This window comes from Leucoraja erinacea, chromosome 7 (assembly GCF_028641065.1).
Source record: "Leucoraja erinacea ecotype New England chromosome 7, Leri_hhj_1, whole genome shotgun sequence".
Classification (NCBI taxonomy): domain Eukaryota; kingdom Metazoa; phylum Chordata; class Chondrichthyes; order Rajiformes; family Rajidae; genus Leucoraja; species Leucoraja erinaceus.
Genome location: NC_073383.1, coordinates 44372628 through 44397102, shown reverse-complemented (window position 1 = coordinate 44397102; position 24475 = coordinate 44372628). Strand labels below are relative to the sequence as shown.

Here is a 24475-nt window from a genome sequence, read left to right as displayed (position 1 = left end):
AAAGGAATATCATCCATCACCAAGTGTGACGGAACATATTTCCCACTGTGGCAAGGACGGGGGCATTAAATTAAGATGCAGTTCTCATCACACAGTGACATCCATTTACTATATCAATGGCCTGTCAAATATGAAAAGAATAGCTTCAGAAAACAGCATTGACAATCCAGCAGTGTGGATATTCATTTTTCAGTTATATAATTGTAGGATGATGGAGCAAGCTTTCTGATGACGGAATTATTCAGATAGACCAATCATATATTTTAATGGTGTACACAAGAATTGTTAACATTGATGGCACTTCTCTGTAACCACCTATTTTGCTTTCTAATTTCAGAATGTCCTCCACCCACAAATGTCATTGCCATAGTTGCTGGCGGAGTGGCTGGTGTATTGCTGATTGGACTGGTTATTCTCCTGATCTGGAAGTTATTGGTTGAACTGTACGACCGAAGAGAATTTAAAAAATTTGAAAACGAGAGAGGAAAGGCGAAATGGAACGCAGTATGTAGAAATGTTTGTTAAACTATGGAGGGGGACCTGGTGGTGGGGGGGGGGGGGCACCGAAAACAGAGGTTCTGTTGCCACATGCGGGGGCAGGCAGTAGATAGGAATAGGAATGTTTGTTGAACCTTTGTAATTTTTCTGCCACCAAAACGTAGCAACACTTGTGTACTGCCTAGGTGAGATCGGCACATGAGTTATATGCGAAACAAAACACTGTACTTAGGTACATATGACAAAGTATCTTCATCATCAATTTATACACATTATTAAAATTGGTATAATTATCATTATAATTCATTATAATAATCATCAGATGGTTTTTTAGCTGCCAAGGGGATAAGGGGCTACGGGGAGAGGGCAGGGATATGGACCTAGGTATGGTTAGTATAGTAAGACCTGAGTGATCTCCTGGACAAGTGTCGATCGCCTAGATTGGGGTCGGAGAGGAATTTCCCGGATTTTTTTCCCGAATTGGACCTGGGTTTTTATCCGGTTTTTTGCCTCCCCCAGGAGATCACGAGGTTCTTGGGGTGGAGAGGGGTGATAGCGGTATAAAGGGGAGGGTAGTGTCTTGTGTTCTGTGTCTTGTGTCTACTGTTTGTGGGTAAGTGTGTCTGTTTAGTGTTCAGCCATGAGCGAATGGCGGTGCGGGCTCGATGGACCTGGTGGTCTGCTCTCGCGCCTACTTTCTATGTTTCTATGTTTCTATGCCATTTTAACATCCTGTGGTAGCAGTGCATGGCAATCTCTGGATAAAAATGCAACTGTATTTACAGTTTATTTTCTTTCAACTAGTATCACATGTTTAATTGGACCTTGATATCTGTGACAATAGCACTGGTTTGGTTTTAAATGGCCTGTGTGCGATAGGCCAATGTTCTGAGATAGCCAGTTATCTTGCATCATGGATTATGCAGTTTTTTTCCACTGTGGTCCAGAGTGCAATCTTTTGAATGAAGTCCAGCTCCCAACACAATAGTTAAGCCAGAACATTAATTAACATTCAAAATCACTCAGTATTTTTATAATTGCATTTCCCTTATCTTTTTCCATAAATTATCCTTTTCCATAAGTATATGAGCTGTATTATATTATATCACAGTACTCTCCAATGAGAGGCAATGGTTGATTTTGGCTGGATTGGAAAACAAAAGAATGGGATACAGGCAGCAGGTCTCAAATGAAGAAATGAAGGGCCAAAACCTTTGTTGGCTTGGGAGTTTACTCCTGGTTCCTCACCTCCTCAAGATAGCTAAAAATAAAACATAAAATATTTTAGGACTGGTTCTGACTTCGATCTGTCTCATGCTGGAATAGCCAGGTAGAAAACTCATTGCCATATTTTATACTGGTAATAATTAAAGACAGGATGGGGAAGGTTTTTTTGTGCAATATCAACTGTTCACTTATTTAATTATTTCCAAAAAGGTAGCGTTGACATTTACATTTCAGTTTAATTACTGGGGTAATCATAAGGGGTTCGCCTTACATTATTTGAAATTAAGATACAAAGTTAAGATTCTAATGAAAGCTGCTATCATGAAAGGGGGGGGGGGGGGGGGGGGAGAGAGTAGGGGGGGGGGGGGGGGGTTAAGGAATTAATTAGCAGAAATTTTAAAACTAGGAATGGATTTGGCAAAGAAGACAGAAATTGTGTTTTCACTGGTCAAGGGATCTACAATGAGGTGAGACATATTTAAGATTGAATACAAAAGATTTAGCATGGAAACAGAAGTAATGATTATGCAGAGGATGTATTAGATTGCAGAGTTTCCACTCAGCAGAGCTCCCTCATTCTCTTCTGACTCACCGGTGTTCCAGTCCCCGTACCACTGAGACTCCCGTGTTACATAGAAACATAGAAGCATAGAAATTAGGTGCAGGAGTAGGACATTCGGCCCTTCGAGCCTGCACCGCCATTCAATATGATCATGGCTGATCATCCAACTCAGTATCCCGTACCTGCCTTCTCTCCATACCCTCTGATCCCCTTGGCCACAAGGGCCACATCTAACTCCATCTTAAATATAGCCAATGAACTGGCCTCAACTATCCTCTGTGGCAGAGAGTTCCAGAGATTCACCACTCTCTGTGTGAAAAAAGTTCTTCTCATCTCGGTTTTAAAGGATTTCCCCTTTATCCTTAAGCTGTGACCCCTTGTCCTGGACTTCCCCAACATCAGGAACAATCTTCCTGCATCTAGCCTGTCCAACCCCTTAAGAATTTTGTAAGTTTCTATAAGATCCCCTCTCAATCTCCTAAATTCTAGAGAGTATAAACCAAGTCTATCCAGTCTTTCTTCATAAGACAGTCCTGACATCCCAGGAATCAGTCTGGTGAACCTTCTCTGCACTCCCTCTATGGCAATAATGTCCTTCCTCAGATTTGGAGACCAAAACTGCACGCAATACTCCAGGTGTGGTCTCACCAAGACCCTGTACAACTGCAGTAGAACCTCCCTGCTCCTATACTCAAATCCTCTTGCTATGAAAGCCAACATACCATTCGCTTTCGTTACTGCCTGCTGCACCTGCATGCCTACCTTCAATGACTGGTGTACCATGACACCCAGATCTCGCTGCATCTCCCCCTTTCCCAATCGGCCACCATTTAGATAATAGTCTGCTTTCCCCGTTTTTTTTTTTGCCACCAAAATGGATAACCTCACATTTATCCACATTATACTGCATCTGCCAAACATTTGCCCACTCACCCAGCCTATCCAAGTCACCTTGCAGTCTCCTAGCATCCTCCTCACAGCTAACACTGCCCCCCAGCTTAGTGTCATCCGCAAACTTGGAGATATTGCCTTCAATTCCCTCATCCAGATCATTAATATATATTGTAAATAGCTGGGGTCCCAGCACTGAGCCTTGCGGTACCCCACTAGTCACTGCCTGCCATTGTGAAAAGGACCCGTTTACTCCTACTCTTTGCTTCCTGTTTGCCAGCCAGTTCTCTATCCACATCAATACTGAACCCCCAATGCCGTGTGCTTTAACTTTGTATACTAATCTCTTATGTGGGACCTTGTCGAAAGCCTTCTGGAAGTCCAGATACACCACATCCACTGGTTCTCCCCTATCCACGCTACTAGTTACATCCTTGAAAAATTCTATAAGATTCGTCAGACATGATTTACCTTTCGTAAATCCATGCTGACTTTGTCCAATGATTTCATCACTTTCCAAATGTGCTGCTATCCCATCTTTAATAACTGACTCTAGCAGTTTCCCCACTACCGATGTTAGACTAACTGGTCTGTAATTCCCCGTTTTCTCTCTCCCTCCCTTCTTAAAAAGTGGGGTTACGTTTGCTACCCGCCAATCCTCTGGAACTACTCCAGAATCTAAAGAGTTTTGAAAGATTATTACTAATGCATCCACTATTTCTGGAGCTACTTCCTTAAGTACTCTGGGATGCAACCTATCTGGCCCTGGGGATTTATCGGCCTTTAATCCATTCAATTTACCCAACACCACTTTCCGACTAACCTGGAGTGTTCCCTTGCACTCTCGGGGGCTCCAATTGTCATGCTTCCTTCTCACTCACTGGTGTTGCAGTCCCCTTGCTCCTTTCCCACTCTCTGGGCCCCAGTTCCCACACTTCATTACCTGGTTACGGATTTATTATAATATTATGTAACATCTAAAAAAAAGTAAATTAAAAGAAGGTTAGGGTACAGGTGCACAACCTTTTATCCGACGATCCAAATAACGAAAACCTCCGAATAGCGAAATTTTTTCGGTCCTTGAAGAAAGGTCCTTGAAAACGTTCACCGAGGGCGGCCCGCAGAGGTGACAGCGGAACCTCCGGTCGGTCCTCGAAGAAAGGGGAACTAAATCCCCATTCATAAAAGAGAAGATGAGGGTATATTGCGCGGGAGGGTTAATAATTGACAATATGCTGCTACCTGCCAGCTGCGTTAAAAAGTTCCCACGGTAGACTCACGATACACAGTGTATCGTGAGTCTTGCGTGGGAACGTTTAAACTCAGCGTGCAGGGAGCAGCAGATTGTCGCTCCCTTCAGTTTCACCCCACCTACACCCCTCTGCTTCCCGGCCATGTGTGTGACCCCTTCCCTCCCCTCTCCAGCTCCCTGCTCATTGCACCGGCGCGGGGGCTTTGTACTGTCTTCACGTCGCGATGCTAGCAGCACAGTGCCAGTCACCGGAGACGTCAGGACCAACGGAACACCGACCCCCAGGCCCACTGCAAGCACGGAGATCCCAGATCAGCAACTCCAGCCCAGCCCCGTTCCAACTCCAGAAGAACACGCTCCCCGTATGGGCAGAAGCTGATGGTGTGCAAGAATAACGTCTTGTTCTTGGGGTCGCGCAGCTCGGGCTGTGAGCGAACTGCCATTTGTCGCCATAGCGGCCCATCGGGGAGTTGGAGTTGGAGGGGGGTATTCCTCTGGAGTTGGAGGGGGGTATTGTGCTGTTTGATCGCCCCCTACTATTCCAGGGACAGGGAGACAGGACGTTCACCGAGGGCGGCCCGCAGAGGTGACAGCGGAACCTCCGGTCGGTCCTGGAAGAAAGGGGAACTAAATCCCCATCCATAAAAGAGGTGAGGGTATATTGCGCGGGAGGGTTAATAATTGACAATCTGCTGCTGTCTGCCCGCTGAGTTAAAAGTTCCCACGGTAGACACGATACACAGTGTAGGCAGCAGCAGATTGTCGCTCCCTTCAGTTTCACCCCACCTACACCCCTCTGCTCCCCGGCCATGTGTGTGACCCCTTCCCTCCCCTCTCCAGCTCCCCGCTCATTGCACCGGCGCGGGGGCTTTGCACTGTCTTCAAGTCGGCGATGGCTGCAGGTCAGTGTAGTCACCGGAGACGTCAGGACCAATTGGACGTCGACCACCCGGCCCACCGCAAGCACGGAGATCCCAGAGACCCACAGCCAACAGCAGCCCAGCCCCGCTCCAACTACAGGGGAACCTGGGTTGTGGATGACGGGGTGCAGCTCGGGGCGTCGTAGGGGCCCATCGGGGAGCGGGTTCCTGTTGGTCCTGACGTCTCCGGCCACCTGCTATCCTCCGGGAACTGTACCGCCCTTGCAGGAGAGTGGGGTTGTTTGCAGTTGCAGAGGGAGGGGGCAAGGGCGGTACAGTTCCCAGTCTCAGCTCCAGGGGGTGGCCGGAGACGTCAGGACCAATGGGACAGCGACCCCCAGGCCCACTGCAAGCACGGAGATCCCAGAGACCCACAGCCAGCAGCAACTCCAGCCCAGCCCCGCTCCAACTCCAGAGGAAAACGTAGGGGCAGAAGCTGATGGTGTGCAAGGTGTTCTTGGGGTGGCGCAGCTCGGGCTGTGGGCAAACTGCCACTTGTCGCCATGGCGGCCCATCGGGGAGCGAATTCCTCTGGAGTTGGAGGGGGAGGGGGGTATTGTGCTGTTTGATCGCCCCCTGCTATCCCAGGGACAGGGAGACACAGCGGCTTTTTAGACTGGTGGGCAATCACTTCCAAAGTTCTGCCGACACAGTCAGTACACCTCTCCTACACTGCATTTCATACAAACATTTATTCTGCAAAAAAAAACCACATTGAAGTCTCAAGCTCGCGACCGAGTAACTGCCGGGATCAAGGCGCAAACTCGCGACCTTGCGGATATGAGCCGAACACTCTACCACTGAGCCAGCCATTAAAATCTACGCAAAAAAATTTCCATTCCGAAGACCGACAAATTCTGAATTACGAAAAGTGTCTGGTCCCAAGGCTTTCGGATAAAAGGTTGTGCACCTGTATTAATCAAAATGACATCCAAGAACATCTTCTGGTACAGCACTATCAAAATCCTTAACATGCCAGGTTGTCAGACTTTAACTGCAGTAGTTCTATTACAGTAGATGAGGATTAAATGTTCTAAAGGACATTCAACAGTCAGAAAGCTGAGTTACTTTTAATTTTATAAACTATTGCAATATCTGAAAAGAAAAATCAGTTGAAATGATTCCCTATATAAAGCTCCAGAGCTTAATTAGTTTAATCTTGATTTTAATCTTAATTAAATGGTGTGACAATGAAACAAATGTTTACTAGCTTAGCAAGTGGTTTCATAGACAGTTTTACTTGTCTCATAATCACTGTGCAGTCGAGCATAAGCACCAGCATTGACGGGTTGGGTCAAATGGTTGACGTCTTTTTGTGGTTGTTTGCAATTCCATCTTGATTTTTTTTCCATGAATTAACTGCTTGCTTTTTCTGAATTATTTCCACCAGGGAGATAACCCACTGTTTCAACAAGCCACGACTGTTACCGTAAATCCCAACTTCAATGAAGACTGAAGATCTCAATAGAGATGTGATTAGATTTGAGTGGTAGGTTTGCATAAACAGATATTTTAAAAGGATTAACTTTACAGCCAAGAGTTTTTACAGCAATTTTATATTATGAAAATCACCTATAATACATAATTAGAACAGATTTTTACTGAGAAATAGTTAAGAAAATATGGATGCATTGTGTATCCACTGCTGTTGTTTTCAGTCTGTAACTGAACTATTTGACAAAATGGATGAAGCTATATTTTGTAAAATATAGATGGTATAAATGGTACACGTTAATGATAGATACAATAATAAATATCACTATGAGTGCAAAATAACAAAATATTGCAAAGATTGTAGTGCAATTTGAAATGATGCAAAAAAGCCCAAGTGTAAAAATAGAATAACTGAATGAGGTAGGGTGAGAATACGTGACATGTGCCTTTCGGAAAAGGATTTAAAAATGGCGATTAGTTCAGGAGAATTTAATTCCTACTGGATTAATCTTTCCAGAAATTAACTCTACACGTTGTACCATCTCCACCAGGGTAACAATCCATTGTTTCAACAGGTCGCCAACATTCATGTGAAACCTTACTTCAAAGGAGACTGAAGATGGAGAAAGGTTGAAGTGCTTCAGATGCTGCTTTACAAATTTCACGTGCAATGTCACAAACTTAAATTTTGTGACAGCTTTTTGTCATTTTCCTGCTGCATTGTTTAATGTCTACATGATTAGTCAAGTAGCCAATCTGAATTGATGAAAGCATAAAAGTTATTAATTTTGAACTATTGATTTACATTGTTGACATGCACATAGATTTTTTACCTCACAAAAATCAGTCTAATGCTATATATATATCAACTCTTGTAATTTAATACATTTTTAATGTTAAGCAGAATGCCTACAGGTGAGTGAACAAGCAACTCTCCTTGAACCTGTTCAGACATTATCTATGAAAACAAGGCAACAATAATGAAAGCAGATGGCAACTGATCTTTGTTTGGTAATGTAAGCACCTGTTTTTGTATTTTTGAAAGTACTATCTCCAATATTATTAATGATGTTTGAAAGAAGCAGATATGCTCAGATCTTAAAAAAAAAAAGGTTTATTTTATATGCTATGCAATTTTTGGTTTTGTACATAAAATTAACAAATGCAAATGGATAAAGTGAGGTTGTGAGTATTTTAAGCGGCACAACACTCTTCCATAAGTGTTATGCCAACCATGGCTTATAACTTGAACAAGTTTGTCATTGCAAGTATGCAGAATTCTGTGAGGCACAAAGCAGTTTACTCACGCCTATAAATGTGATTTAAAATAAAAAAGCAGATGCTAGAAATCTGAAATAAAATTAGGAACACTCAGGATAGCTGTGGAGAAGGTCTGCAATCCTTTGTCTGAACTAAGAATGACAAAAAAGCTAGTTTTCAGTTAGACAGAATGTGGGGAACGTATGTTTCAAACAAAGGGAATGTCTGTTACAAGGTGAGCTAATGGCTTCATAGCAGCACTTGCCGGCAAAGTATCAAAGCTAAGTTTGTCACAAGTTCCATCACTTTTTTCAACAAATCCATCAACTCTGTCATTGATAGTAGCTTAACTAATTTGTTCACCTCCTTCAATGTTATTGAATTGCTCATTGCACTCCTATTCATTTCCACCACAGAAAGGCAGAGTTGATATCTGATCACATATCCTCGTTGCCCTAGAGTTCATTTCAACCTTTAAAATATTGCCACTTTCGTTACAAGCTCAAATTACATAAAATATTATTTTTGCCAACTTTACTGTACCTCCATTCTGTAAATTTCACCTCCTCTAACTCTGCTTCTGATATTCTATCCAGGAGAATGTTACTGATCAATTGGCCTTGGCTGAGGTTCTAGTACCACTTTTTAATTTTTATTGTTCATGATTATCCTCCTCCTTCCACATCCTTAATGCCCTCCCACCTCACTCTGAGCTCATGATTGCTTGATTCTAGCTTCTTATGCATTCCCTTTAAATTTTTTTTTGGTGGTCATAATTTCAGCCAGCAATCTAATTTCCTCTCCTTCCCCCCTTCTTTCTTTCTTTAAGACACTCCTTACAGGCTCTGATCCTCTCTTGATCCCTCTGTTCAGCATCGTTTCTCCTAATGATGCTATGTAACACATTGGTGTGTTCCTCAACTTCGAAGGTTCCACATAAATGCACGTTCTGTTTTTACATAAGCAACAACACGATCATTCTTGATATATATCAAGGGGCATTAGTTTTTAAGCAAATAACTGAAGTGATTTGTATTATTTATTGTAAAGTGTCCAGCTAAAATGTGAAATTATAGATACTGAAATGTTAAATCTTCGCAGCATTGTGCTGGAATTTCTGACCTGCCTCTATGTGTCCACGGATTCTGGCTTCCATATGGATGCTTCCAGGGTCCCTGCCCTCCATTTCAGCAGCACCAGAGCCCTGGGGAACCCTGTGGTCTACTTTTGGTGTATGCCATTTCCCCACCCAATACTAGACTGCAGATCACTTTTTTTTACATGCCAGGCCAATAGTGCAACCCAGGTTGGAGTAATGAGCCGCAGTGCACTAAAAAATGTAGATTGAAAATAAATAAAATGCTGAGATAAAGCACACCACAGACATGATGTAATGGCAGGATATAAATATTCAAAAAGAAACGTTAAATGTGTTCACATAGTTTAAGATGGTTTCCCAGCCAGAAATGAATAATCCCAATGATTATTGCAATTAATCAAAATAAATATTATTGTCCATAATTTTGCCTGCTTTGTCTGCACTTGGCCAATATTTAATAAAGTTCAGTTCCCCATTTAGGCAGAACCTAATGTCTTCGGAGATATGGGAAGTTGTCCATACTTTCCAAAGTTCCATCATGAGCCTTCATTGTTGGAGGGCAGTATTGTGCAGCTAATACATTTGTCTTACAGCAATTGGGTGCAATGTCCATTACCTCATTACCTCATACAGTTCAGTGAATGATGCTTGGAACTCTGCCTCCTGCAATAAATGCAGTACCCCAAAAATATAACCAAGGCCGTCTCCACAAAACCTACCAAATGTATTGGAAGATAAGCAAACCAACTTCTGTTTTTCCTCTCAAGGCAATGAATGTCTAATTATAATCAGTTGACTCCAATATACAGGCCACAAGGATTGCTTAGCCACTTTCAGATTTCTGAAAGCCGACACCTTATTCCAAGATCTGTCACAGAAAGAGATTACCAAGTGGATAGTGAAAAAGATTCAAGGAGTGGAATGCTACATCTCCAGAAATTAAGGATGGTATTGACAATCTCAAATTAATGCATCAGGAGCATCAAAAGTCCTGTGTAAATGCCAAAGGGGCTCACCACTCACAAACTGCCCACCTGCTCACTCTGTCAGGCCGAAACCCTTCTTCAGAGTTGTGAAAGAGTTTCTTCAGTCATCCCAGAATTCACAAACCAGACTGACAGGTCTCGAGGAAGACTCTTATTAGTGAAATTGCTCTGAAATTACACTGAGAAGGGAATTACTTTTCTTAGCAATGTTACAAAATTTTGAGATTTAAAAAATCAAGTCTGCAATTTATCCCATCAGATAAAGCATAACAATAAGTTTAATTTGACACCAAATTCACTTTCATATCTCAAGTATTAAAAAAGTTATGACCATTTTCATACTCGGAAATTAGCATCTTGTTCCCTATTGATTTTCAATGGGCATTACAAAAAAGCCTCAAAAGCCTTAAGGAAAGATTAAATTTTTAAATAGCCTAAGTGTCCAAAGATTATTCACAATTAATTCACAAGATAACATGATTTTTATATCTAATTCACATTAATTTATATGCGAAATGGAACGAAATTAGTGTTCAATTGATGTAAATAAATGCCATTTTAAAACGGTTTTCTAGTGGGTTCATGTGGAACGCGCAGGTTTAGAATGTTGACAGCGCGCTGGATTAGTGCCCTCAAATGCCGAGAAAAATACTGGGGGATATAAAAAGCCCAAAATGAGCTACTCGCTATAGAAAATTATAATTATAGGGTTATATACATGCCCCATTTAATGTAAAAATAAGGTACATACCTTTAATTGTTTGCTTTATAAAACCCTGGGGCTGCCAGAGCTTGCGAACTGAACGAGAGCTTTTAAATTTATTATATCTACTCTTCGAGGCCTATAAAACTAATAATAGCTTTTGGGACCGGGTCTTGCAGCGATTCTCCGTTAATGATTTACTAGGCTGAACATCTGCGATTGGAACAGCCTAGTAAAAATCGGGTTTTAAACCCGCCCCCTCCAAACAGCTCCAAAATCACACACAAGGGGAGGGGCAGATGCTCAGCCACGATTCAGGTACGTTTTGTAACATACCTACTTTTCTCATTAATGTAAAGCACCAGGAATATAGGCATTTATATTTTTGTGAGGGTTCTCTGTAACTAAAAAAACCTGCCTTGAAAATTCATGTCCAATTAATTATGTTAATGTGTTAAATTATGCTGGCTACGCATTTTATTTCACTTCCGAAATTTGGAATGTTTCAGGTGAACGGAAACAAAATTCGGAAGTTGAAGGGAATACTGAGCCATTACTATATTTTGCTTCAGTACTGCCAACCTTGGATGAATATCTGCACATTTACTTTTACTCCGGATGTGTCAATGAATCTGCTTGATTTATATCAGAATAGCATATCTATCTGTAATCTTTTGTAATTTCTCCTCTAACACTTAAACACCACGAGCTAAAATTTCCTGGCTCTTGCGCATCTATGAATTTAATTAATCCACCACAGGCAGCTGAGTCTTTAGTTTCATTTGGAACTTTGCAATTCTGCCCCAATTCTTTCCTCCTTTGATCTGCTGCTTAATACATACAATTTGTCCAAGCTTTTGGTCATCTGTTCTAATATCTAATTTTGTGGCTTAGTGCAATTGTACTGCTTGTTAATAATCCCATGAAGTGTCTTAGAATTGTTTCATATATGAGGTGGTACATGAATAAAAGTTGTTACTGTGATTAAGATACATACATTGTCGTGGTTTGCTTTGATGTGCTCTCATCTATTCGCAAAGTTGGATCAGCAGGTTTTTCTGGGAATTAACATATTATTCAGCTGTAACATTGAAACTTTGTGTTGCAAACTCTAGAGTACTGAAGGAAAGTTGGAAACCCAGAAAAGACTTCAAAGTACATTAAAGAGAGCAAATAACTTAGACTTAATTACTCCGTAGAATTAATATTTAGATATATTTGTGATGCTTGTTACATAATGTTGATAAAAATAATTTTGCTTTCATGAAACTAAAGCTAAATGTAAAATAAGAAAAAATAATAATTTTTAACCCAATTAAGAAAAACATTATAATTGCATGTCAATCATTTTTCCCTGGATCAGTTCTCAATATAAAGTAACAAAATGGAACAAAATGAAGTATATCTGGTCAAGAGTAAGAAAGAGCCATAGGGTAGGTATAAGCAGCTGGGATCAGGTGTATCCTTGGAGGGATCTGGAAGGAAGCTAAAAATGGAGATCAGGAAGGCAAAGAGGGGACAGGAGATAGCTCTGGTAGATCGGATTAAGGATGATCCCAAGAGATTATTTTCTTTCATGTCTTTAAGAATATAAAAAAAGTAGTTGACAGAATCAGGGACACTGAAATCTATTGGTGGTGGCATTGGAGGTTCAGAGATCATCAGGAAAAATACACAAATCCAACTGGAGGAAGATGAATACCTCACCAGTGGTGACATATAATCAGGCCTCCTTTAAATAATAGAAAACAAGGCCTCAACCGTCTAAGGCTTGGTTCAGCGAATGAGGTACACATAAATTGTAATATTTATATCCAATTTTGTAAGTGGCATTGTAATGGAAGCTGTCACCGACTGAAGAAGGGTCTGATTGTGAAATGTCACCTTTTTCAGCGATGCACCCTGACTTGCTGAGTTACTCCAGCACTTTGAGTTCTACTCTGAAGTGGTTTGTTGGAAAGAGTATCTCTGACTAATGCTGCCACCTCATGGATACTTTAAACATTACTTAATAGATTTCTGACCCTCGAGCACATCTGATGTTTACTGTTTATGCACAACATTACATGACATCAGAAATAAATGTACACTTGTTTTGGTGGAATGTGACAAACAAAATTGTGCAAACTGTGCACGAATAAATGAATAAATAACAGTTATTTTGTGCTCTTTACCATTTTAGGATTTCCCTGAACTTTATGAATGAATGAATAAGTTTATGAATGAAAGTTTATTGGCCAAGTATTCACATACAGGGAATTTGCTTTGGTGCTCCACCCGCAAGTGACAACATGAAATACAGTGATAGTTAAGGACGATACATAAAACATTAAACATTATTAATAAAACATTATTGTATTAAACATGTGAATTAAATAAAATACCAGAGCAAAAGGAGGCTACAGATTTTTGATTATTGAGTAGAGCTAGTACTTGTGCAAAAAAAGCTGTTTTTATGTCTGGCTGTGGCAGCTTTGACAGTCCGGAGTCGCCTTCCAGAGGGAAATGATTCAAAGTGTTTGAGGCCAGGGTGAGAGGGGTCAGAGATGATCTTACCCGCTCGCTTCCTGGCCCTTGCAGTTCGTCAATGGAAGGAAGGTTGCAGCCAATAACCTTCTCAGCTGATCGGACCATTCGTTGCAGCCTCCGGGTGTCATGCTTGACGGCTGAGCCAAGCCAGACCATGATGAAGGTGAGGACAGTTTATGGACAATAATGACTCTTTTCAGAAGTTGTCAGACTGTTGCAATGTAGAAACTACAGCAATCAATTCGAACACACTAACCCTATAAATAGCAATGACTAGGTAATCTGTTTTAGTAATACTGGTCTTCATCTTTAAAACTGACTATTTCAATATTTCAATGTATTTTCAGCTGGCCCTACTTGTTCTCCTCTCTGTAAAATTGTGATAATAGGTTTCAAGTATCATAAAGTGCACTTGTCATTCTTGTGCATGTTGACATTGGCTTCAATTTAGCAAAGGGTGAATTTTATAATTCTCATCAATGTTTTAAAGCCTCTCCACAGCCAAGCCAGTTCCGTTTCTAATTTTCTCCAGCCTGGACATCAATGTACAAGGTATAACTTTCCAAATTGCTCTTCCATTGGTGCCTGGGCCATCAGTTGCCAAGCTTTATCTATCCCATCCCTATCCCTTTCTATAGAGATCAATCCCATTGCAACTCCATGGCTCGCTCATTCTTTCCCACCCAAACTGCCCCCTCCCCAGGTACTTCCCTGTGCGACCACAGGAAATATAACACCTGTCCCTGTATCTCCCCCCTTACATCCATCCAGGGATCCCAACAGCCCTTCCTGACGAGACAGGGGTTCATATGCATCTTCTCTAACCTTGTGTACTGCATTTGGTACTTCCAATATGGCCTCCTTTACATTTGTGCAACCAAGCGTAGACAAGGTGACTGTTTTGCCATACCAGTGCGCACGATCTGCCAAGGTCTGCTGGATCTCCAAGTTGCTAACTCCTTTCCCTTTCTCGTACTGACCTTTTTGTCCTGGGCCTCTTCCATTGCCAGAGTGACGCCACAGGCAAACTGAAGGAACAGCACTCTTTCCTCTTTCAATACACAAGCCAATCTTTTACACAAGTGGTCTTACCTTCGCTGTCTGCTTCTAAGGATCTTGTCTGGGAACCAGATCAACCTCAGACTGAGGCACCATAGTTTTTTCCGGGAGCTTCTTTCGGGAGGTCGGACTCAAAGGGTCTGACTAGAGCTCAGTTTTCTCCCCTTCCGATCCCGGTCAACTGCACCCTCTTACTCAGTCATCTGTTGCTGGTCCCAGCGAGATCCCTGCCGACTACAGCCAAATGTCAACGTTCGTTTCTTAAAAAGCAGACAGGAACAAACTGGTTAAAGGTAAAACATGGCAATCTTTAATCGATTCGTCAGACGGGAGTGGCAAGATCTACAATTAGCACAAACGTTGCTCAGTGCTTCTCGGGCTCCTCTCACAGAACAAAGGAAAGTTAGCGCAATTATACATTTTTCTTGTCAGTAAAACACTCCTACCAAGTCTGAATATGGCATGACTGAAAGATTCTATAGCCTTTCAGAATATAGGAAAAGCTGGGTCCAAATCAAGCTCATCCAATAACAGGTTATTACTTATCTCTGGAGCGTCAGCTATTTTTTCAATCTTGGCTTCTTTATGGCCTTGAAAGAAGCACATGTTATTACGCAGGCTGCCATCTTAATGTCTTTGTTAAAAAGCCAACCTGTCCTCCATATTGTGTTCCATATAATTTGCAAAGTCATTCAGACTTGGCACTGATCCACTCTTTTGTTCTACTAGACCATGCTTTTGTAGAAGAACAACTCCATTTTGTAAACTATATTAGATTTGACTATTAGCTCTTTCAGTCTGCATCCCAGGGTACTTAAGGAAATGCCCTTATAGATCGTGGACGCACTGGTGATTATTTTCCAATGTTCTATAGATTTAGGATCAGTTCCTGTGGATTGGAGGGTAGCTAATATTATCCCACTTTTTAAGAAAGGCGGGAGAGAGAAACACAGGGAATTATAGACCAATTAACCTGACATCGGTGGTGGGAAAGATGCTGGAGTCAATTATAAAAGATGAAATAGCGGCACATTTGGATAGCAGTAACAGGATCAGTCCGAGTCAGCATAGATTTACGAAGGGGAAATCATACTTGACTAATCTTCTGGAATTTTTTGAGGTTATAACTAGGAAAATGGACAAGGGAGAGCCAGTGGATGTAGTGTACCTGGACTTTCAGAAAGCCTTTGATAAGGTCCCACATAGGAAATTAGTGGGCAAAATGAGAGCACATGGTATTGGGGGTAGGGTACTGACATGGATAGAAAATTTGTTGGCAGACAGGAAACAAAGAGTAGGGATTAACGGGTCCTTTTCAGAATGGCAGGCAGTGATTAGTGGGGTACTGCAAGGCTCGGTGCTGGGACCGCAGCTATTTACAATATACATTAGTGATTTCAATGAAGGGATTAAAAATAACATTAGTAAATTTTCAGATGACACAAAGTTGGGTGGCAGTGTGAACTGTGAGGAGGATGCTATGAGGATGCAGGGTGACTTGGACAGGTTGGGTGAGTAGGCAGATGCATGGCAGATGCAGTTTAATGTGGATAAATGTGAGGTTATCCACTTTGGTGGCAAAAACAGGAAGGCAGATTATTATCTGAATGGTGTTAAATTGGGAAAAGGGAAAGTACAACAATATCTGGGGGTCCTTGTTCATCAGTCACTAAGCATGCAGGTACAGCAGGCAGTGAAGAAAGCTAATGGCATGTTAGCCTTCATAACAAGAGGAGTTGAGTATAGGAGCAAAGAGGTCCTTCAGCAGTTGTACATCTGGAGTATTGTGTATAGTTTTGGCCTCCAAATTTGAGGAAGGACATTCTTGCTACTGAGGGAGTGCAGCCTAGGTTCACAAGGTTAATTCCCGGGTTGGCAGGACAGTCATATGTTGATAGAATGGAGCGACTGGGCTTGTATACACTGGAATTTAGAAGGATGAGAGGATATCTTATTGAAACGTATAAGATTATTAAGGGATTGGCATGATGGAGGCAGGAAACATGTTCCCAATGTTGTGGGAATCCAGTACCAGGATATGGGGAGAAGGCAGGAACGGAGTACTGATTGTGGATGATCAGGCATGATCACAGTGAATGGCGATGCTGGCTCGAAGGGCCGAATTGCCCACTCCTGCACCTATTGTGTATTGTCTATTGTCTATTGGCTCCTGGGTGTTCATTGTCGAAAACACGCTAGAAATGCCAGCTGTGCCATCTGGGATATTAGTGATTGCCAACTCTCATCTTTAGGGCTGCAGCGTAGTGCTGCAAATTCAATTACCTCGCCAGAAGCCAGGAGAAAAACAAAATTGAATTTTTGCAAAAATTGGTTAGAGAATGCATGACCCACACAGAGAAATGTAATACTTTTATAGTTTATCAATGAGTGGTACTAATAAATCAATTTATCAAGCTTATCATTGCTAGCATGCACGAGTTACAATTCTTATTTGATTCAGTGAATTAAGAAAGGTATTATATTAGATTGATATAGTGCTGCAATAATGTGGTTAGTTGAACCTATAACTTCTCAAACATTTGAATAACTATTTTTATGCTGATGTTCATGTATTCTGTATTCAAATATTATTCATGAAATATATACCATTAATTTTATTTTTTCTTCTTGTCACATCTGTTCCTCCTCCTAGTCATTGTGGTAAATGGGAGAGATTTTTACGGTCATTAACAAAATGTGCAAGAACTGGTCTGATTATTAATTGGCTGCCAGGGAATACCATGGTGTTTTGTCCCATCACAGGCTGTTCATACTGACTGCCATTCTGGAGTTCAGATTCATTTCCATTCTTGTTGAAGTGGAAGGATGTTTTCAGGACTACCTATACAACTTTGTTGCCGAACGATTAGAGGTATTTATTTTATAGTTTTAGAGGTATTTATTACAATATGTTTCTGTGTTTATTGTTCCCTTGCTCTGTTTTAACTTTTATTTCTGATCAATAGCGAAGTTTTCCTTTTTGTACAAATACTGCTTGTTTCCACTTCTGTTGATCAAAATTTTTTTTTTTCAATACATTTTTCAATCAAATCTATTATCTGTGTATTGAACCAAATACTGCCCTATTGAACCAGATGCTGCCCTACTGCCATGTATAAGTTACCCTGCATTTGCAGTGGACGATGACGCCTTGTTTGAGCAAACTATGGAGAAGGTTGTTCGCAAACTGAGAGGAACCTACGGAATTAAACTCTTCTTAAGAGATGGATACAGAACAAGATTCTAGAGGACCATTCACGCCGATATTACAAACCAGCTGAAATTAAGCTGTTTGATGGCATTGAATGTGAATTTCCTCTGTTTTACATTTATTTAGTAATTGATGGGGTATTTAGAGATAATACTGAGCAAGTTAATGCTGCTATATTTTGATTGGTACGTGTAGCTATACAATAAGTAGGTAGACACAATGCTGGAGTAACTCAGCAGGTCAGGCAACATATCTGGAGACAAGGAATGGGTGACGTTTCAGGCCAAGACCCTTCTTCAGACTGATGTCAGGGGAGGGGGCGTGACAAAGATAGAATGTAGGCAGAGACAGTAAGACGAGTGGGAGAACTGGGAAGGGGAAGGGGATGGAGAGAGAAGGCAAGGGCTATCTGAAGTTAGAGAAGTCAATGTTCATACCGCTGGGGTGTAAACTACCCAAGCAAACTATGAGGTGTGGTTCCACCAATTTGCGCTGGGCCTCACTCTGACAATGGAAGATTCCCATTCCCAACCAGGGTCTCTTCCATACCCCGTACTGCGCTCTCTCCCCATCCCCCCACTTGCAACAAGGGCAGTGTCTCCCTAGTCCTCACCTTTCACCCCACTAGCCGTCACATACAACAGATAGTCCTCCGTCATTTTCGCCACCTCCAACGTGACCCCACCACTCGCCACATCTTCCCATCTCCCCCCATGTCTGCCTTCCGCAAAGACCGCTCCCTCCATAACTCCCTTGTCAATTCTTCCCTTCCCTCCCGTACTACCCCCTCCCCGGGCACTTTCCCTTGCAACCGCAAGAGATGCTACACTTGTCGCTTTACCTCCCCCCTCAACTCCATTCAAGGACCCAAGCAGTTGTTCCAGGTGCGACAGAGGTTCACCTGCATCTCCTCCAACCTCATCTATTGCATCCGCTGCTCTAGATGTCAGCTGATCTACATTGGTGAGACCAAGCGGAGGCTTGGTGATCGTTTCGCCAAACACCTCCGCTCGGTCCGCAATAACCAACCTGACCTCCCGGTGGCTCAGCACTTCAACTCCCCCTCCCATTCGGTATCCAACCTCTCTGTCCTGGGTCTCCTCCATGGCCAGAGCGAGCACCACCAGAAACTGGAGGAACAGCACCTCATATGGGGAGTCTGCATCCTGGGGACATGAACATTGAATTCTCCCAATTTTGTTAGCCCTCGCTGTCTCCTTCCCTTCTTGTCTCTCCCTCAGCCCTCGGGCTCCTCCTCCTTTTTCCTTTCTTTCATCAAAACTAAGGCATTATTGATGTTTTAATGAAATGCAGAGCAAACGCGATAATTCCCGATATTTTCTATCTTTATATCTGCACGGCCAACAACTTCCGCTGTTATTTTCCCTTCAGCTCTCTCTTCTCTTTACCTTCATTTTTCTTAATCTTTGGAACTCTAAAGTAGGATAGTTGTGTCTCACGGTCACCCCGACTTGCACAGTTATTTACAGCGCAAAAACTAACCATTTTCGCGGTTTTTAACAGGTTTGAAAGTACGCGTTTCTAGCATCAATAACATGTACCGAAGTGACGTATGCACCCCAGTTGGATTTTGCGGCTCCATACGTGAAGACCTATGACCCAGTGACCTTTCGTGAAATCACCCTATTTCCTTCGCTCCATAGATGCTGCTGCATCCGCTGAGTTTCTCCAGCATTTTTGTGTACCTTCGATTTTCCAGCATCTGCAGTTCCTTCTTAAACACCCAATCTGACCTTTCTGTCCTGGGCCTCCTCCATTGTCAGTGAGGCCCAGCATAAATTGTGGAATCTCTTCTTGTGTCTATTGCGACATTTCTCCTTAAACAGCCCCCATTAATTCATTAATGCTTTTCCCAGTTTCTTTGAGAAAATTGACTGCATTTGTCCTTGATCATGATTGTAATTTTTTTTTAAATCATTGTTTCAAAAACACTTAAAAAATACCTGAAGATGCAAACAATGCTGGAGAATTGCAAGTTGTTCTTTCCTTTTGCCTTCAACAATTACCTCGTTCCTTTATTCCTCATCGGTAACAATGACAAAAATAGGATTATTTTACTTTCAGCTGTGTATTATCCACAAAGATCTGAGCAATTCAATATATTTTGTTAAATCTACTATGCATTCCCTAGCATGATACCCAACAAACAATTTATCTTTTGATGTTATTGGTGATATGAATTACCATCTTAGACTATTATGGCTTGCACAAGAGATACACTTAGCAAGTCCTTGGCAAAAGGTAGTGAAGTCCAAAGGCAGCCAAGATTCCAGACAACACATATTTAACTCTGAGTTTTTACTTTTGGAAAATGGAAAAAACTTCATTAAAATTTTGTTCACATATTTCAACAAGAATGACCTTCGTGAAAGACATCACAAGGTGATTTTTTTTTAAAACAATCTTGATTATTGGGGGTACACAAAATTGCTGGAGAAACTCAGCGGGTGCAGCAGAGAATGCAGATAATGAGAACACTGAAGGAATTATGCACAGTAATGTTTATTATAGAACATAGAATAGTACACCACAGGAAAGAGCCCTTCGGCCCACAATGTTTGTGCCGAGCACGATGACAACAAACTGACCTCATCTGCCTGTACATGATCCATTTCCCTCTATTCCCCTCATTTCTATGTCCCCATCCAAAAACCTTTTAAACGCCACTATCATATCTGACTCCACCACAAAATCTGACAGTACATTCCAGTTCCCACCACTCTCTGGTGCAAAAATACTTTCCCCGCATGTCTCCATTAAACCTTCCCTCTCTCACCTTATAGCAATGCCCTTTACTATTGGACATTTCCACCCTGGGAAAAAAAGTTTTGACTGTCTAACCTATCTTTGTCTCTCACAATTATATATATTTCTATCAAGCCTCCCCTCAAACTTTGACATTCCAGAGAAAACAATCCAAGTCTATCCAACCTCTCCGTTTAGCTGAAACCCTCCAATTCAGGTAGCATTCTGATAAACCTCCTCTGGACCCGCTACAAAGCCTCTACATCTTACCTGTAAGGGGGCAACCAGAACTACATGCAATAATACTCCAAATGTGTGGCCTAAGCAAAGTCCTATGGAGCTGCAATAGAATATATGCTTATATTTAGATGTCTGTTAATTCTAAACAAATAGGTTTAGCTGTAAAATTTAGTTTACTATACATTTATCCACTTGGTTGGACAATAATGTTTAATACTGTGTGTAATGTTCTCTGTAAGGCCCGGTTGTGACTAACACAATGAATACACATCCGCCATCTTGTAAGTAAGATTTAATCTGAACAACCAACGGAAACTTCTGGAAGGTCACCTGACCTCAGTCATGAGGTACAAGCACATTTGCATATGCATCACATCTCCCCCTTCACTTTAATTACATCACATCTCCCCCTTCAGCGCTGGGGTCAAAATAATAACTGGAACCATTACTCAATTTACTGTGGATAAATTACCACAAATAACACAGTGCTCTTCATATTACAGAATTATAAAATAATTGTTCATCAAGTTTACATAACAAGTCGAGTTGGGGGTTTCGACCATCGCCCACTTCTCGTGCAAGTCGTATTTCCACCTCGTTCTGTGTCGTATTTCTGTTGTGTGTGAGTGTGGCGTGGCACACTTCGAGCCGGTTCCCCCACCCCAGAACCTGGTGATGCGGCCTGTGGTAGTTCACTTGAGTCTGGGAGACTAGCTCCTTCTGGGAAAGGGGTTCATCCTTGTGGGAGAGTGTTCGCATTTGTCTGCTGCGTGTTGCCAGGGCATGGCTCAGCTGCCTCGTGCGCAGGTCGTATGTCCTTCCTGTTTCTGCGGAACTCAGTACCACTTGGTATAGAGATGACATAGCTCCGAGGGGACAGGTTTTCTCTTGCAATAGAAACATAGAAACATAGAAAATAGGTGCAGGAGTAGGCCATTCGGCCCTTCGAGCCTGCACCGCCATTCAATATGATCATGGCTGATCATCCAACTCAGTATCCTTCTCTCCATTCCCCCTGATCCCTTTAGCCACAAGGGCCACATCTAACTCCCTCTTAAATATAGCCAATGAACTGTCCTCAACTATCTAATCCAGCCACGTTGCCAATCGGTTGGTTTGGGATGAAACCACACCTGTTGTTGTTGTTCCAGGCGCAGCAGCGGCTCGGCGCTTGCCTTCTCATTGAAGTATGCTGCCTGTTTTTCTTGCCGGACGGCCAGTTGTGGTCCCATGGGCGGGACACGATGTGGCAGTAAGAGCGATAGAGGCGATGGCAATTTGCTTCTTAACAGTCTACTGTTCAGTAACTGTGAGGGGGCATAGCCTCCTGTCCCGTCAAGGGGGGTGTTGCGGTATTCGTGGATGGCATACATCGGGTCACGGCCGCTGCTTTTGGCTTTCCTCATGATACCTTTCATAGTTTGCACTCTATCTGCCTGTTGCTCTGTGGAGATATGGGACTTGAGGTGACATGGACCAATTCCCAGTCATCCTGGAACCTGTGAAATTCAGCACAGTCAAATTGTCTCGCGTTGTCTGTCATCACCAAGTCAGGAATGCCATTCAGGGCAAACATGCCCGTCATCTCACTTATCACCGAATGTGACGTCATGTCCGTCAGTTGCGCTATTTCTGGGTACTTGGAGTAATAGCCCGCTACAAGCAAATGGTTAACTCCATCCAGATGGAAGATGTCTGCTCCGACCTTAGACTAAGGTCTGCTGGGGATGAAGTGTGGTTGGAGCCACTCGCTTGCTTGTGCTTTCCTGGTCGCCTGGTATATCGAGCAATTTCCCACTGTGTCCTCAATCTGTGCATTCAATCCAGGCCACATAAATAAATTGCGGGCTCGTTGTTTAAGTTTCATTACTCACAGATGCGATTCATGTAGCACTTTCAGCATCTGCCTCAGCATGCTTTGGGGGAGTACGATTCGGTTTTCCCTCAAGACTAATCCATCGATTTCAACCAGCTCATCATGGTATGTATGAAATGGAGTCAAGTCCGAGGGCAGATCACGTCTGTCACTAGGCCAACCCTTTCTTATACACTCACACAACAATGTTAGGGTTCGATCTTTTTTTGTTTCAGCTTTGAACTGCACAAGGCGGGCGTCTGACACGTGTAAGATGGCTTTACAGCATGTATCACGTTCGGCAGTGCGGTGTGCTCTTCCGCAGGCGTGTTTGCACTGAGCAGCCGGCTCGGGGCATCAGGGACAAACATTTCACGTCCTGGCTTCCACCGTATTTCCAGGTCGTATCGTAGCAGGTGCATTCGCATGCGCTGGAGTCTGGGGCTTAGTTTGTGCAGCGGCTTGGCGAGCAAACCTACTAACGACTTGTGGTCAGTAAAGATTACTGAGAGCTGACCAACAATGAAGTCATGAAACTTTCTGCATGCGTACAATAGGGAGCACATCTCCTTCTCTATAGCCGCATAGTTGCGCTCAGCCACGTTCATACGCCATGAAGCGTAAGCACCAGGTATCTCGTCTTGCATTAGGACCGCTCCAAATCCGCTGTTGGAAGCATCTGTGGCAATTGAAACGGGCGCGTACACATCATACAGTTTGAGTACGGGTGACAATGTGAGTAGAGACTTCAGCTGGTCTACTGCCTGTCTGTGCTTCTACTCAAAATGCCACGCTACTCCCTTTTCTGTTAGCTGTCTAAGTGGGGCGGTGATCTCCGAAAGGATTGGAATAAATTTGGCCATGTATGTCACCATCCCCAAGAACATTTGCACTTCAGCCTTGTTTGTCGGGTATGGCATTTGTAGCATGCTGCTGACACGAGATGGCCTTGGTGACACGCCTGTTTGCGAGATGACGTGTCCCACATATTCAATCTCGTTTGAGCACATTACCGACTTTCTGGGATTGAGCTTTAGGCCTGATTCTTTCACTCGTTCGAGTAGGGCTTTCACCCTTGCGTCGTGTTGTGCTGCATTCACACCCCAAACGAGAATGTCGTCAACGACTATCTCCACCCCTTGTAAATCGCCAAACTCTTCCTGCATCGCCCGCTGCCAAATCTCACTTGTGGATAAGATTCCAAATGGAAGCACTAGGCATCAGTATCTCCCAAAGGGAGTATTAAATGTGGTCAGAAGCGAGCTGTCATTGCTCAGTGGAAACTGCCAATACCCACTTGTAGCGTCAAATTTCGAGAACCATTCTGCCTTCGGCATGCGGGCTGCAATGTTCTCGAACGTCGGCATCAGGAAATGCTCCCTACGAATGGCCACATTGAGGCCATGTAGGTCAAGGCATATGTGGACTTCGCCATTAGGCTTGCTAACCACAGTCATTGAATTCACACAATCTGTCAGTTCGCTCACGGGCTTTATGACTCCCAAGCTTTCCATGCGCTCTAATTCGGTTTTGACCTTATCCCTGATCTTATAGGGGATAGTGTGGGGTGGGTTTTGCTTAGTTTGCACATTTCCTTGCAGCGTTATGGTGAACTCATGTCTTTTTTGCCTTCCCAGCCCTTGGAAAATCTTGTGGTTTTCCTCAATAATCCTCGCAGTGTATGATGGGCTCGCACTCACGCCATCAGCCGCTTCCTTCACACAAGAAGCCCTAACTTTTCACACGTTAGTTTCCCAAATATGGGATTCGCATTCCCCTCCACTATTTGAAAGACAACCCTGTATTCTTTCTTACCTACTTTGACGTTCCCCTTTGCCTGCCCCACAGGCTTCATTGTATGTCCAGAGTATGACCTCAGTGTCACGTTCGTGTAAGGCAAGACCAGTCTATCCGAACAAGTGCTCTGGCAGGATGTTGACTTGAGCGCCAGAGTCAAGTTTGAACTCAATGTTCACATTGTTG

The 24475-nt window shown here is 42.7% G+C and overlaps 1 protein-coding gene across 2 annotated transcripts in view; it reads left to right on the top strand.

Annotated features, from left to right (window-relative positions):
- Positions 1 to 10192, top strand: part of itgb2 (integrin, beta 2) — a 96561-nt gene extending 86369 nt beyond the window's left edge. For both annotated transcript variants that reach the window (XM_055638425.1, XM_055638424.1), the window contains exons 15-17: positions 338 to 504; positions 6741 to 6839; positions 7360 to 10192. In XM_055638425.1, coding sequence (XP_055494400.1) covers positions 338 to 504; positions 6741 to 6806 — 233 coding nt within the window. In that variant the 3' untranslated portion in view covers positions 6807 to 6839; positions 7360 to 10192. The remainder of the gene's footprint in view (positions 1 to 337; positions 505 to 6740; positions 6840 to 7359) is intronic.
- Positions 10193 to 24475: the final 14283 nt, after the last annotated feature.